Source organism: Phaenicophaeus curvirostris, chromosome 16, assembly GCF_032191515.1.
Source record: "Phaenicophaeus curvirostris isolate KB17595 chromosome 16, BPBGC_Pcur_1.0, whole genome shotgun sequence".
Classification (NCBI taxonomy): domain Eukaryota; kingdom Metazoa; phylum Chordata; class Aves; order Cuculiformes; family Cuculidae; genus Phaenicophaeus; species Phaenicophaeus curvirostris.
In genome coordinates, this window is record NC_091407.1 from 5522140 (window position 1) to 5539143 (window position 17004).

At 43.7% G+C, this 17004-nt stretch overlaps 1 protein-coding gene across 3 annotated transcripts in view; it reads right to left on the bottom strand.

The window, feature by feature from the left end:
• Window positions 1-17004, bottom strand: part of TTYH3 (tweety family member 3) — a 76563-nt gene that overhangs the window by 33379 nt on the left and 26180 nt on the right. For all 3 annotated transcript variants that reach the window (XM_069870459.1, XM_069870458.1, XM_069870457.1), the window contains exon 2: window positions 4276-4445. In XM_069870459.1, coding sequence (XP_069726560.1) covers window positions 4276-4445 — 170 coding nt within the window. The remainder of the gene's footprint in view (window positions 1-4275; window positions 4446-17004) is intronic.

A 17004-nucleotide genomic window follows, 5' to 3' on the forward strand; every position in this document is an offset into this window, starting at 1 on the left:
GAACGGGAAGGGGAGAGCTGAAGGCAGACAGTGGGGGAAGAGGAAAGAACCACTACTGTTCAGTCTTTTGTTTGCATTTGGCTTCATCTAAATTCAATGGTTAGTTTCAAATCCCAGCCTACACACACTGGTATAAGTTGCTATTGTTGAAAGCAGATTTAAGAATTTACACTAGTTTTTAACTACCTTTTATTTGATTAAACGGAAACAGAGGGCTTTTATTTAAGCTCATTCTTTTAAAGTAAAAATAGATGAACTCAACCCAACAGCATGAGTCCTTGAGGTCAGGGCAAATCATATTATTTCTTGCACAAAATGCAGGGAGGCTCAGTAGCCCAAGATACAGAAGATCCATCTCCCAGTACAGGATGACAAAATCATCATCTCGTGGGGAAGCCTGCATTTCTGTCACTCACTGTGGGTACAAGAACAGCATTCCTGAATGACACAGCTTTTTTCCACCCTAGCACCCTCTGGAAGATACTCCAACACATTTTCAACACTTCTATGGGAAAGTCATCTCCACTTCTGACATTCTTGCTTCTGTTGCACTCCCCTCCCTCGCATGCACATACCCCTCTCCTCCTGAATCCACACCATCCTATCCTTAATTCCCCTTCCCAAATCTACATTTGTCAGTCTCCCGTCTCTTCCACTACTCACACCTCACCCCATCTTCCTTCTCACTCATGTTTTGAATGAAAAAAAACCTTAAAAAATCAATCTACCAGACTCTTACAGACCATTTTAAAAGTTGCTCCTGCTATTCAACATCGCATTTAAAAAGCCACTTAGCTACTCAGTCATTGCGGTAAGTTTAAGGAAACCCACTGATGTTAAGTCAAGAAAATGCTGCATACCTGAACTTAGCACACCCAAAGAAACACACGAGAGAGACAGTTTGCTATACTAGCTCTTAATGGGGCCGTGCGACATGAGACAGAAGAGCAGCAGGTCATCATTTATATGTATCCCCACACATACAACAGTATGACTTAAAGCCCTGCAGGCTGTGTACACGTGCTACAGTATCACTTCTCAGCAAGACTGAAGAAATTCAAGTCTGGGGAACAGCTTTCTTGTTGTTTTATGCAAGAGTCACATAGTCTTCGAACACCCCCTAATAAATAACCAGAAAAGAAAAAAAATCAAGTGCAATTCCAAATCAGCTTGCAATATGACCTGCAAAAAAAAAAACCCAAAATGTTTACTGGATTATGTGATGTATATATGAACAGCAGAGCATTAATCTGAAACAAAGAGCACATACATGTCTTCTGCTGGAGAGATCCTCACATTGTAACACCTACGCATACAGAGTGAAAACCCCTCTGGGTACCTAGTCACCAGTCTGAAAAGATGAACACTAGCCATTCACATCACATACTTAGAAATGAATAATCTAACTACACCAAGTCATCTTTAATTACAGGAACTTCACAAGGAGAGCCCTTTTTAGACTTCATATTCTCGGGAGGAATGTTAATTTGTCTGTCTAATTACCACCTTGCACTTTCGCACCAAGGGAAAGTGCTATTACTGGCACTTGAGAAAGCAAGTTTTCACCATCTATTTGTACCCAATTTCTTTCAGGTATCCTCTCCATGAAGCTTCCTACCAACCTGTGGAGCCAAGCTTCCTTCTGGGAGAGTAAGGATCACCTAACTGGTAGATGAGATGACTTAAGACAACTCCCCATACACAGAAACCAATTAAAATTGGTAAGGACTAGGAATGAACTAAGTATTCAAGGGATAATCATTCCTGCAGCTTTGTGGCTAGAGCAACTGGGAAGACTCATTAGTGAGACATTTTGTTGGAGAGCCCCTGTTAACCAGTTATGCCTTTCTGCTGGCTGAGCAGGAAATATTGAGTCACTAGGAAACAGTGATTCACAGCATTAATCTGGATTCACATTGCAAACAGCTCTCTGGGATTAAATATGACCAAGAAGAGCATGGACTAGGCCCTGCTAGACCTAAGCAGAGCTAACTAGTTCTCAGATAGGATGACAGTCTGTTTCACAGGACTTAAACCATACCAGTTGCTGTTTGGAACCTCCCACTGCTTCAGCATCCATGCTACTTCTTTCCCATTGCAAATGCAAACTGCCTCCTAGGTCAGAACAGCCTTATTCCCCATCACTGAAGAACAACAGCATCTGCTGTTCATATCTGGCACTTTGTGTAACTCACAGCTAGGACAGAATACATCCACGGGACTGATCTTTAATTGTTGGTACCTTACTGGGTCTTCCTGCTAGCAGAGATTAGATTCCTTGCTTGTTAGAAGCTGTATTTGCATTCCCAGCCAGACACTGAGCACAGAGCACCAAGAGGCACTGGTTCAAGTGCACTGTCATGTCCAGCTGATTTAAGAGGGGCAAAAAACCCAATCATGGATTTTGCAGGGGAGCAGAGCACTTGGACAGCACTTGCACTCACCACAGATGGTGCCAAGCTGCTATTGCTCCAGCCTGCTGGCCTCAGACAAGAAACTTAAAACTTAATTGAAAAAAGTCAAATCAAATATTCATCCAATATCCCTGTAGATTCAGGTAGAATCTTAGTTTTAAGGATACTCCTGCATTTAATACTTGCAAAACCAAACAGTACACCAATGGTGAGAACCAATAGTTCAAATTTTGAGGAAGTCTAAGCAGTTTTCCAGCTTGCAGACTTGACTGGGAGTTGCACCGTTTGCTGGAATTTATATGCTGACCTTCCAACTTTAAATTCTCCTGCACGCTCTGGGAGACGTGCTGAATATCTCTTCCTCACCTTTTCTACAATTAAAACCAAACGACTACCACGCTCAGTAGCAGCTGGCTTGGACACACATGCTGCGTAACAATAGCTAATAAGAGCCCGTAGCAGCAGCACAACTATAAATAGCATCATCTAGAGCTTCTGTAAGAAAGGATAAGGACCACAGCACTTTCAGCGGACTGGAATGAATGCAGCTGAAGCTCTTGAGATCACTAGAAAGAAAGGTGACTGAGGCTGACATTTCTTCTTTGCTAGTTGATTTCTGGTTTGCCTTTCCATTTGCAGTCAGCAAAGCACAGACAAGCTCCTGGCAAAGACAGCAGTATTAGCTATCGCGCTAGCTCCCCTCCTCAACACTGAGCCCCAGCCTCTACAGGCAAATCCATCCCCAGCTGCTAAATTCAAAGATGTCTGCTCTGCAGTATTTGTTCCAGCACTTCAGGGGATTTCTACTGCCTTAAGTATGTGCCTCAAAAGAGCAAATACACAAATGCACTAGTAGCGCAACCCAGCCCTCAAAGGGCTAAGCCCGGCCTTCGAGGAACTCGCTCCCATCCAAAGACATCACGTACCAGATCCACAACCTATCAGCAGGTGAAATCAAGAAAGTGAGACACTGCAAAATACAATCATGTCATTATCTCCTTTTCAAATAAGAAAATGCTCCCAGCCCTGCCAAGGGGTAAGTAAGACCACCTGGGATCTTGGGGAAAAGTAAGATGATGCTTAGAATTAGTAAGAAATGCAGTGCTCAATCTCAGGGCACATATCCATAGAGATCAGAGTATTCGTTCTGCCCAGCCAAAACAAACTATGTCCCTGCTTTCAGATATCCCATCATTAACTTTCTAGGAAAGGGGATCCTCATCTGTGTCAACTTAAAACCCAACAGAAACCAAACAAAACTTAATTTCTCCCCTTTTGACTTATGCCCCTTTTCTTCACTAGTTATTCTGTTTTTCTTGTTTTTCAGAAACTCTTATTTTCACCTCACCTTCAAAAGATTTCTTTTGCTCACTCACAACATGAAACATTGCTGACACCAGCAGCCCATTACTGCAGATAATGAAACGCAGCAGTGTCTTACACAGGCTGCAAAATCTGAACCTCCACTCCAGTCAAATACCAGTACTTCCAAACCCCAAAGAATAATCCGTGTCTTTCTTCCTAATCTATTCTCCCATGTAGTCATTCTCTTTGGACACCAAATTATAAGAAATCTCCATAAAGACTTGATAAATATTTCAATTGCATCCATCTTATTCAAGCGATAAGCTTCCAAGGATGCAACATCCTTGATTTACCACTTGCAAAGTTTCAAAGAGCAGGACATTAGCTATTCCTTTTCACATTGCTCAAACCATCAGGCGCTTCAGCAAGTGGCAAAAATGGAAGAAAATACATTACAGATATTTAAAACATAAATATACCAAGGAGGAAAGAGGATTACAGGCAGGATACGCCGTCCCAAGCAGCAGGGAAGATCCCTGACAGGCATTAACCGTACCTGCACACCAGGGTTGCAATGATGACACACCATGCCGTACAGCAGCAGTCAGCATTTAGATGTTCTTCGCTCTTCCGATGGCGGCAACACAGCCAAAACGAGTAGAACAAGAGAAAGAGCAGGTCCAGAGCGAGGCAGGAAAGAGCGATGCCTCCCAACAGCAACAGGGCCTGTGGAAAAAGAGACAGGTGTCACTTCTGACCAGGGCACAGGGGATGTGAATCAGAACCTGAACGTCTGAGGGCTCCGCAACAAGACAGCACTGAAGGCATACTTGGAAAACGAGTTATTCTATGGGGTTTGTATATTTTTTTTTAAATATAAAGAGGAGATATCAGCCCTGCTTTCTCCCCTTTCTGCACCATACTTGATTAAACCATGTTCTGCACCTAAGCAGTAAATAGATGAACAATTTTGTCTCTCCCAGTCCACAAACAGCCTAAACGAATCAGAGTGCATTTCCTCTTTACTCCTGATCAGAGGTCAGCAGATTTAATGGAAATAAAAAAAGTTCAGCCAGCTGCCTCTATCTGTGCAGTTCTTTAATCTTCATGAATAAATATGCAGGCTTATTCATTAGAAATCCAAGTGCATGAGTGGGCTTGAAAGGGGGTGGAATTTATTATACAGGCATGAGATTGATTTAAAAAAAAATTAATCCCCATGCAATGCTTCTGCTCAAGGTAGAGCTGGAATAAATGCTAAACCTCTCCATATACCATCCACATATATAGGTACAACAAATGTGGATGCTACAGACATACTGGCTTGAAACCATCACAAGCTGAGTTATTGTGTTATACCTATTTCTAGTCAGATATTCTAGGGAGAAAAAAGGGAAGCAATAAGTGCTTAAGTCTGTTCCAGTTTCTTTTCATTCCGAAAACCCTAGTCAATACCCAAAAATGCAAAACAATTATGTTAAATAAAATAAAATAAAAATCCATTCTAACACCAAATCCAGCACAATTTCGTGTGAATGAATGAAGTTTTTGCCCATAAGCTTTTTTGGATAAACCCTTGGTAGGGGTGACAAATGTCAACTTATTAGAAATGACTTAAATATCTGGAAAGAGCCTAAGTCACCTACTGCTGCCCCAGTATTGGGAAGGCAGACATCGGTCTGTATCAGCAAACCTAAAATAGATTTGGGGTTGGTTTTGGGTTTTTTTAACCCATATCTTGTTCCTCCCTGTGCAGAAGTTCCTTAAAGAACATTTATATGCTTCCTCCTGAAACAAAAACTTCCTCCTGGTTAAAGAAATGAAACAAAGAACACTGCAACGAAAGCAAAATTCTCAACATGACCGTTTCTAACAGAATCTGGTAACAACTTACTCTCGCAGGCTTTTCTTTCCCTTTTTTCCCCCCTAAGCCTGCTCCCTAGGTACTCCCCGAGGAGTTATTATCCTGGCAAACTATACAAGCCACACAACGTACTTTCCAGCCAAACAAACGTCAGCGTGCACAGGCTGCAGGGCCCGTTGCCATACACAGAGATTCACTCTAGTTAAACCCAACGGCTGCACCACAGGTACCGCACGCAACCACGTGCTGCTTTGCTCCCCGAGCCGTAAGGAACCCACCCCGAGCCCATCAAGCGCGTTGGGATGGGGGGAGTTTACAGGTACTGCTTTCCCAAATCCCGCAGCAGAAACCCAGACCTATAGGAAAAGCAAAATTTGTGATTTTTAACAGAGAAGAAAGAGTGGGGGTAGAAGGGAAAAAGCCCTTTCCCATGATTATGCCAGATGGTGTGGATGCTGCTTGAGTTCCCGAGCAGAAAGGGGCCTTCAAGAGGGAAGCTGCATTCAGAGCCCCACGTTCTCCCACTTCTGAAGCCTTGCCATGTACAAGCACTCAATACTAATTTAACTAACACATTTGGCTTCCCAAAGCTCCTTGGGGATATTCTTTATTTCTAAACACGTCAGGCTGTTGTAATGCAAAGCTTTCCTGCACTGCCTGCCTGCACTTCTTTCTTCACACCCTCAACCTCCCTGCCCATGCTAAAAAGCATTAACCACCGGAAAGACGAACCCATCCTCCCAGCAACTCTTTATCAGCAAAAAATTCACACTGCAGCTCCAGATGTATGGAAACGGCCCTTATTAAAAGGTAAAAAAAGAAATAATAAAAAAAAGAAGAAGAAAAAAAAAAAAAAAGACTGCCAAGCAGCAAGAAACCTGAAGTTCTCGATGCTTAATGTATGTTTTAATTTATGCATCTGGCCAAAAGGACTTGGCTGGCCACTACACCACGATCTGTGTTTCATTTTCCAGAGAATATTTGTTTTCCATTAATGGATAGGTGCCATGACAACAAGTGAAATCATGCAGCAGAGCAGTTATTAATCTTTCTTACTGATGAGTCAGTTTAGGACCCAGAGATTGGCTGGCAGCAAAAGCCTGGTCGCAACCAAAGATATGCCTGAGCCTGCTCGTCAGGATTAAATGACAGTATTTTAAAACAGGGGGTTGAGGCTGGATAAACCCTCAGACACACTATCCTGCAACAGTAAATCTGGGACTCGGTTATCCAAGGCCACGTTATCCTGAGTAAATGTAAAATTATGCACTGGGCCTTTTGCCACAAAAGAGCATCAATTCATCTTTGAACATTTGCTGAGCTATCAGAACCTTTATAGCAAATGATGCATGAACTGCCCTTACAGGAAAATGGAGACAACTTGGAGGAGCAACATTTTACCACTGTGCTGACACTAATGGCAGAAGTGGAGACAGAGCAGTCCCTGCAAATGAGCGTAAATCCAAGTGGTATCAGCCAGACTGGCAGGAGACAAAGCCACAGTGTTAGAAAGCATTTTCAAAATAAAAGCTTATAGCAGTACACAAGGAAGCAACCAAAAGCAGCACTGCTAGCTTGGAAAAGCACCATAAAACCTGAATACCCACCGGTCTCGTGCAGGGATGGTTCTTGACAGCCTGCTGCAGTGTTAATAGCCTTTCTCAGCTCCAGCACAGTTGCCAGGATTCATGGTATTTACTCTCTCAATGGGAATAAGAAGCCAAAAAACCAGGCAGAAAATATCTATGTCCCCACGCACAGAAGTGGGCACCATCACAGTAAGAAACGCAGGGCACGGCAAAAACACCTCCTGCAAAAATACCTGGGGCTGGTTAGCTCTTCTACAAGGTATCAGGGTACCCCCAGGTGCTGGTACTATACCTAAGGACATAAGTGTATATCAGCCTTCAGCACAATCCCTGGTCTCTGAGACCATGCCTTACGTTCCTGTGGATTGATTCAACCAATATACTTGTGTACTGGGTGAAAATTTTCCGTGCAAGACTGGTTTCAACGCTCAGACTGCAAGTTCCAAACTGTGATCCACAACATTAGTTACCTGAACCCCTGTGGTCCTGAAAGGCTAACTTTAGCTGCTAAAACTGCACTTATGGGGACATATACTCCATCCCACCTCATGTACACAGTCAAAGAGAAGTGGTTCACCCAACAGGAGAAAAGGATATACAAGATACATTTGATTATATTTCCTTAGAAGGGAAAGTCCAAATGAAGCCACAAAGCATTGTAATGCAGGAGGGAAACACTGGGTTGCATCCACCTAAGCATCAAATTTTAGCAGTGCTGCAAGTGCTGCTTTTTCTTCACTTGACTGTACAGAGGAGCGTTGGCTCAGGGAGACCTCCTCACACCACCATCTGCCCTGTGCCAGGAAGGTTACTTGGCACAAGTAGTCCTGGCAGCAGAACAGGTTTAGAAAGTTAATTCTGAATGCACATGGGCTCAAAATAATCCATGTGTTTATTACGTACAAGTTTTACCAGTCTCGACCTGTCCAACTCCCAATTACTGCATTCTTTAGACCTTAACTGTACTAACAGCAGGATGGTGGAGCAAGGAGCTCTTCACACAGAATAGATGATAGCTCTTTCTGGATAGCACTGATATTTTACTACCAGTTAGGAAGTCCACTAAAACCTCATTAAGAAACTTGAGAGCAAAGCTCATGCCTTCAAGAGGTTCCTGAAAAGCACGCAGTTTAGTTTTTAATGTTCCATCAATAATTTTAAAGTTATTTCATCTTAGAACTTCATAATTTCAATCCACAGGACACAATAGCAACAGCTTTTGAGCATCTCAACAACACAGCTGTCTTAATCATTGCCAGATTGAGAACTGTTTATAGTTTTATCTTAAAGTCAGCTTTTGCCAAAAGAAAGCTTTCCACTGAATCTGCAACTAATGTTCCTTTTGAATTTCCATGCAGTGACTTGAGTTTGCCATAATAAAACAGAGAGAAGAGGTTAAAGGAGTGTGGGAAGAGAAAAACGTTCACCCAGAAGAACAAACGAAGCTAACTGGGCTGCTGCCAAAGGAGCACTCATCTCTTTATTCCATGAAGGACGGAAGTCATCTTAGCAAGAAAAGAAACTGCTGTGGGATAGCATCATGCCTACACTACTTCCTACACTGTTTTTTGAAGACGTCAGGTCATGTCCAAGAATCTTACATACTCACAGATAAGTAACTATGTCCCACTAAACTGATATTTTATGTTTTTGTAACACTGGCAACATAAAGAACGCACTCTCGACTCCCTCATCAACTTGTTCTGAACAGGCTGCGTGTTCAGAGACTCAATTTTAATTTCTGAAAAATGCTGTATGTGGTGTTTGTTGAGGTACTCGTGTCTCCGGATGTCATTCATCCCACGGCTTCTACAGAAAGATACCAGCTTTGGTAGGAAACGCAACCAACCATGTACTGGCAAATATAAGGGGAGGGGGGAAGACGTGGAAACCACTGCTGATCTCAGCACTAAACCATCCGTATCTCCTCTGCCCAGAGGACAGGGCTTCCCGGGCCAATTACTGTACTCAACACAGTAGAGGAGCAAGGCTGGGCAGGAAATGTGCTGTGGAAGAGGCTTTTCCCACGGTACGGGGATGTATTCTCCTTCATGAGGGATCCCTCAGCAGCATGGAAGAGCACCATGGAAACAGAAGATAGCTTCCATCATCTCATCTCCTTACACATACATCCCCCAAATTAAGCGTGCTGTGCAGTAGATTTTATTTAAATAGGGCAAGTCCACACTGGAGAAAGCAATATAGGCCAACACATTGCCTTTAGGTTTTTTGGCTATTGGCTTTCCTTTCTGCAAAAGGGGAAAGTGTGAAGTATTATGTCATGCTTTATCGTTTTTTTTTCCCCCATCACCTTAAGACAACATAGCAGTCACATTAGAATAAAACAGATCTACAGTTGAAACACCTCCTAGCATGACTAAACAGCTCAAATTATTTAACCAAGTTGGTTAAACAAACAGGTTAGCTTCCTCAATGCCGAGAAGCTAGCTACATGGGCAAGGGCATTCCACAGTTAATTGGTATTAGAGCTGTGAACTAAAGCCACTTTAATTACAAATGAGTGTTCACACAGGGTTTTAACGTAGTTTAACCAGAATAGCCTTAATTCAGTGTAGTTTAATTCACTTTAGTGTGTTTAAAGTGGTTTCACTAATCTGCTTTGAATTTACTTCTTCAGTTAATTCAGATTAATTTCTCAAGTGCCCTTGTGCAGGCAATGACTGAGAACAAGGCTAGGTTGATTAATGATTCATCATTTCCTCCATACGAACATTCTGACCCCTTATTTCACAATTAAAGACTTTCAACACTGCCTTTGTGTTTGGTTCAATTCACAGAAGCCACCAGTGCAGACGCCAAAAGGACCCAGCCTTGCAGATACTTGGATTATTGCAATAACCAACACACAATATGATCGTTGCTTGAGTTTTGAGAGCTGTAGTTAAACAATACATAGCAGGGGTATGCCTGCACACCTCAACTTCCATAGGTTACATAGGGGCAGGTGCTTGAATTCATCAGAGCATCTCATATCACCAGAAAAACGGGAAGCAAATCCTTTCTACTCAGTGCTTCACAATTGGGTTGGATTTTTTTTTTTTCTGCCTATGAATGCAGATCTAGGCCGTGCTAATCAGCAGTGAACACTGGAGTCCTATTGGGTTCGAGTCAAATACCCATCCATTTATTCCCTCAGCTGTTACCAACTCAGCAATCTCCATCTTACACAGCAAGGAAACATTCCCAGAGGTAAGGGGGCCCTCTAAATTAGCTGTTCTTATCCCTAGTTTCTCCATAATGCTGGCTGAATGCCTCTCTGCACTACAGCGATGAAAAGAATGAGAGACTCACCAAATTCAGTCTCCACTGACAGGTCCCCACAGACTAAATCTTTATTAAATGAGGCTTAGCTCAGAACTGGCAGCTTGTCAAATGAGCATTCTCGCTGAAAAGGCGGATTTCCTTTCTGGGGATTCTGCAAATTCCCCTGCAGGGCTCTAAAAAAACACCACGGATGCCTCAGTGTTCATGCAGGACTTTGCCCCAAATCCCAGACCAGCAAAACGTGTAAGAAATCCCCTTGGGAACAGGCCTTCAGCTTTAGAAGTTTACTCCTTCCTAACATTCTCAGTTGGACACAGTTAAAACTATTAGTTTACTTTGTTTAAAGGCAAGAAGCTGGTAAATTTTTGGAATATTGAGGTGAAGGGCACTGGAAGAATCCAGTGGGTGTCCTGCAGCTCTCGTGTCCACGCTCAGCAGAGCAGACATTCCTCTCCCACAACAGATTAGCTCACACACTCCCACCCGACATCATCTCCTCTACTCGAGGTCTTTTAGAACCAGCTTTATTTTCTTGGTTAGAAAGCTGTAACATCCATTAAAGTCTTAAAACACAATCTCCTCGCAAGGTAATTTTCCAGCAAACTGGATAATGGAAAGAAACCCTGTGCTATAAAGGAAGTATGAATTTAATGCTCCTACAACTCGGGGATAAGCAAGCACTGCCTACGTTACCTGGCTGAAGCCCAAGTGCTGTATAAATTCCCATGCCAAGACAATTCCCCATCCCCAGCTCTGCAGCGGGAGCTCAGCTATGTTCCTGCTGGCCTGGAACTCCCTGAAGGCAAGACGTGGCACAGCCAAGCTGCCTGTTGCACGCAGGCAGGGACCAGGCACCCTCGCACAGCCGAGCATGTGAGCCAAGCAGTGCTGGGATAAAGTAAAAAAAAAATTAAAAAAAAAATAAAAAAGGCAGGAAATGCTTAGGCTTGAAGCCCAGTGACTTAATCTAATTTCCATCCTTCTTCCCTTCCCCCCTTACAGCGTGGGCTCTCAGAGACAATACACTTCATTTAGAGGGATGGGGGGAACCCTAACCTTACACACTATCAAGTAAAGCACATGGATGTAATTTTTTAGTCTATCTGTGCTGACCATGCATGCTTTGAAGTGGACAACAACCTCAAGGATTTTCTTCCAAGGCTCCAGCTGTGAGGAGTTTGTATTTTATTGCCTGCTAGCTACTCTTTAGTTGTTGTTTCTTATTAGATATGGTTTGAAACAAGTATTCATATTGCTCCTGCAAATTTCAAGGGTTCACCACAAATACTGTGTCTTTCAGTGGAGATGTTTGCATGTATCATCGACAAGTTTTCTGTTCCTCTGTGGGAACTAAACCCTGTCCTTTCCAGGACTGGATAGGTATTGACATGGCACTGGTTAAGATTAAATGCTGTATTTATGCTCTGCACAGCTTCTTGATCTTCTTTATCATCCCCACTTAAATCAGCCAACCAAATCAGAAGAGATCAGCCACTACAGAGTTGGAAGGCGCTGAGCTCAACCCTCAGCTCCGATGCCCAGAGCAGGAAAGGACTGACAGGAAGGTCACTGCAAGCTGCATACACATGCAGTACCCCCTTATCAGGCAGCCATCGGTCTGCTTTGACAGATGCTTTCACCTGCCAATTCTGTTTGGGAGAGGACGAACAAGGGAGAGGAAGGAGAGCGGAAGCGAGCAGAGCCACCCCTAAATGGAACAGAAAACAGAAACTTGTCCCAAGCGTGGAAACTTTCCCCGAAGGAAGATCAACCCATCAAGAGGTATAGCCCATCCCATCATCAGGGATGGCAGTGTTTCCATAAGCATGACTGCTGTAGATAATGCATTTCTGCTCACTTCTACCAGTATTTTGCACTTGGTTTGTCTTCAGTGATGCATTATCACATCACTCATCAGTTAAGAAGTTCTGCTGGGGAAAGATTTGTTTGAATTCCTCACAGGATGCAAGCACGGACGTCCAGCACAAGCATTCCTCCTCTCACTATAATTTTCCACCACCTTCTCTATGCAGCTCATGACTTGCATATGTATCAAAGCAGCTGAGAGGAAAATAGTTTGAGCGTGGCCACTTCCCACCTACCCCAAGCAATAAAAACCTCACACTGAGTTTTGAAATTTGTCTCCAACATTTCCACGTGGAAGAAGTTTAACAGAAGATATTTTTAACCACCACACTTGGACTGAAGTGATTCTGGAAAGCCAGGGCATGCTGCCTTCCACAGGTTTCCACTACGGGACCATGCACAGTGATTCATTCCCTTTGCAATATCACTGCAACCTTCCACTGCCAAGTAATTTTGGGGGCGACTGTAACCAGGATTTAGTAAGGCTTGCTGATCAGGCCCAAACAGGTAGGGAAGATCATTCACATTGATGAGAAATGCAACAACAGGACTAATAGAAGCAGAAACTTTACCTTGGCTCCCAAGCACTGTGTGTAAATCACGTAGTCCAATGTCTGTTTAAACCTACCAAGCTCATTTTCATGGAGACTATTCAGGATAGAGCAATGATTTATGGCAACACCAGTAACTGAGCTGCAAAAAAGTCATTAAACACTCTTTTTAAAAAAAATAAAATAAAATAAATCACAATACCAAGGAATAAACAAGGAATTACTGCTCCTTGCATCCTGACTGTACCACAGGAACACAAAGTATGAAGAAACTCAACCAGGAGATGATGTGGTGGGTTTGCAACTTGAAGTCAATCTTCAGACTGCAGAGTGATAAGTTTGGAACGACAAAAGGTCAGGGGGTGGTGGTGTTGAAGTACAGCATTTCCATTGATATACACCCCATTCCGCTCCACCAGCATATGTGGGCAAAACTGAAGCAGTACAAAGCTGTTCACACAGCAAAAACTTAATGTGTATTAAGAGCTACACTAAGCCGACTACAGAGCGAGATAAACGCTCTCGATTACATCAGCAAATTACACTGCTCTAGCTGCCCTGGTGGCTGACCTCTGGGAGGGGATAAAGAGCAAAATCAAAGGCAAACTGCCCTACATCTTTAGAAAGTCACAGCCCATTGTGCTACAGCTAGCAGCCCACATGACATCTTCCTTAAAATAATTCCTATTTGAAGTCAGCACTAATGCAGTCAGTCAGTCATGTGGAGAGGCCACAAAGAACTGGGAAGGGGCAATATCCACAGGGATATCTCCTGTAATTTGGGGAAGGAGGAACAGACCTCTGACCCATCTATTGACCGGACCTGAACTGACCTCCTTGCACAAACAATGCAAACGTGTCATTTAACTGCCAGAGACAAACAACTGTCACGCTTCTCGCCTGTCTTGAAGACAACTATGGTTGGGGTTTGTTTTTTGTAAAAAAATAGGGGGGGCGAGGGCTTGGGGAAGAGGAAATTTCTCCCTTCAAATTAAAACTGGACATTTCCCTCCCCCAAAAGAGCCTTATTCATATGCAGGAAACATTTCCACATAGATCCTTCCTCGGTTTTATTTGGGGTTTTTTTTGAAGTTGGTTTTTTTTTTTATTTTCTTTCTTTAAAGAAGAATAAAAAGCTCCCCAAAGAAACCCTCGGAGACAAAAGACAACCAATATTCACTATTGAGAACCTTCAAACCCAGGAAAAAGAAATACCATAGAGGGACTAACAGAGGAAGCAGATCAAAAAGCTGTTGAAGCCAGCCAAGACCCACCACAGTCACAGCTGGAGCCTGTGTTTCTGCACCACTGACAAGACTGGGAGCGTCATTAACCACTTCGCGCGGCGCTGCAGCCTGTGCGAGGGAAGCTACAGAGCTAAGAAAGGCCTCATGCAGGCTCCTCGCCAAACGCTGAGAAGGGATTAGGGCCTCCGGCAGCTACACTGAAGGAAAATACAATTTGAATAGAGATGCTTTCTTTACAGCTTTCCCCATTAAGCAGTGCAGAACTACAGATGGCTCTCTCAGCAACCAGGGGAAAGTCAGATGCTGCCCCCTCAAGAGCTGCATTCTGGCAAGCGGTCACCGCCTTACCCCTCTGCTTCTGCTGCCCAAGCATCCTGCAGATGGAGGGGAACGCGCTTTATATTCACCTCCTGAATGCCATTTGTGAGAACAGGGAAACAGCTAGCAGTAAGCGTGCGTATAGATGAAAAATCCTTGCAGTTACAAGTCAAATATGGTGCTGCAACATGTATTTGCAGAGGGCATCCCACTTGGCAGCTCCGGGGCTGAGCAGTCTGCCGTTCCAGCACAGGGTCAGGGGAAGAGAAGAAACTGTCTCCTTTCAGCTAAGCAAAGTGGTTCAGCTCTTAGGGCTTGTCTGCCTACAAAGCTGAAAGTTGCCACGAACCACTAGCCGAAAAAAATTGAAAGTACTGGGTTTATATGAGCTATTTAGGGACAAATACACCTCACTTATAGCTTCCACCAAGTTGTGGGAATACATAGGACATGGGTCTATTTTGCAGTTACATCACTTACAAGAAGCAAGTGCTTTCCCCACTGTGTCCTAACAGGATTTTTAATTAGCCACTCTGCTTTGCAAAGACAGATTTATCATTTCCACTAGAAATCAATGCACTTTATAGGTAAACTAATACACAGAGTCCTTCTTCAGAGACCCTTCTATCCTGCTTGCGAGATCAGCGCTAATAGGATTCCTCAAGCTCCTGCTCAGGTTTTCATTCATATATCAAGTCTTCCGAACTGCATCTTGAGATTGATTTTACAGGAAAGGTCCCAGAGCTTTCCTAGAGCTTCTGCCTACACTCCTGTCATGGCTACATTTAAAGAAGGGATCCCACTGAAGTGGTTTATAACGTGTCCTGGCAGGACAGCGTAGACAGAGCTAAATCCTGTTAAGTTACTTAAGTTGCTTTCCCCCTCTGAAGTCATCTGTCAAATGCTGGCCCTACACTTAACAGCCAGTCATCAGATTAGCTTATCAACAGTCATGCTGAAAACGCCAAACAAAACAAAGAAATTCAGTCATCGTACACGTGAGGAAGGGAAACTGGGGCAGTGTGCTGCTCCAATACCCTCCTGGGATCCTGGAGGTTGAAGAAGGCTAGTGAGTAGCTTTTCAATACAGTTAGATTGCAACCCACTTGCACAGCACTGGACTTCATTAAAGATAAAATGACTGTTTCTTTACATACTATTGCTAATATAGAATTAATGTATTTTGAAAGGTCTATACTGAAAATATGTGAATGTAATGCATACTTTCAAAATAAAGATCACACTAATTGGAGTGGAGGTAACTGGGAAAACAGAGCACCATTCAGGCTTAACTCAGCACCCCATATTGAAGAGGGAAAACAGCGTTCATAGTCATCTGGTCTCCTTTCCCAGTAACATGAAAATAGGCACCAGAGAGTCCTGGAAGAATAATTCCCATAAGTGTTAAATGTGCACATTTAAAGTTCCAGTCTTATATAGCATTCACTCCAATAAGTAAACATGTCACTGCAATGATATTTCAGAGACAAACCTCAATTTTATACGTCCCATAAAATAACAGAAAACAATAGGCTGGAAGAGACCTCTGGAGGTCACTGTAGTCCAACTTGCTGCTAGAAGTAGGGCTAATTTAATAGGTGAGGTTACAAAGAGCCTTGCCCAGGCAAGTTTCAAGTGTCTAAGGCTAGAGTTTCCCAAGTTCCTCTCAGCCCTTGCTACAGCACTATGAAGAAAAATGTTTATGAGTGACTGCACCAGAGTGCCATTTCCCATTTCAACTTGTGGTTGTTGTCACTTGTCCTTCTGCTGGGCATCTCAGACACAAGTCTGGTGCCCCCTTCCCCAAGTCCCTCCTTCAGGCAAAGGCTGCTCACCACCTTCTCTCCAGAATGAAGGATCCCAAGCCTCCCAGCCTCTCCTCACAGGTCAAGCTCTAACCATCTCAGTAGCCTTCCCCTAGGCACGTTCCCGTCAGTCAACACCTCTCCTGCACCGGGAGCCCCAAATCATTACGCTGTTCTACAGTATTTATGCTGGCACAGGTAACTGAAGGAGACCCCATGCATGTGAAATGGTCGATGACCCCATTTTATGGCTATTTTCAGCTCATTTAGAGGGCTAGGCAAAGCACAAGCCTTCAGAACTCAGGTTTGTCTCTAGCTGTACCCCACCTGAAATGGTCACAAAGCATCGAGAGGTGACAGCACAGACAGTCGCTCTGTGGGTGTGAGAATGCAGCAAGTACTACACCATCCGAGATGGAGGCAGACATTCATCAGCATGGATGTTATTCCTCAAAACAAAACGAGGCAGCCAAGAGGGGAGGAAAGGAAAGGTAGGGAAAGGAAAAAATAGCAGCAATAGAGAAGTGACACGCTTCAGACTGAACACAAGGCACCTTGGGAGCTATTCAGCAAGCCCAACTGCATGGATGCTCGCGCATCCCATTGGCTGCTGCCTTCCAGAGCTGCACAGCAACGAGCTCAGGAGGTGGGAGGCTGCCGGCACGCATGAGAGTTCCCTGCTCAACCCCTCCTCCACATCCCCACAGCCCAGCCTGATGAGCACCACGACTGCTCCAGCTAATCGCAATATCGATCCCTC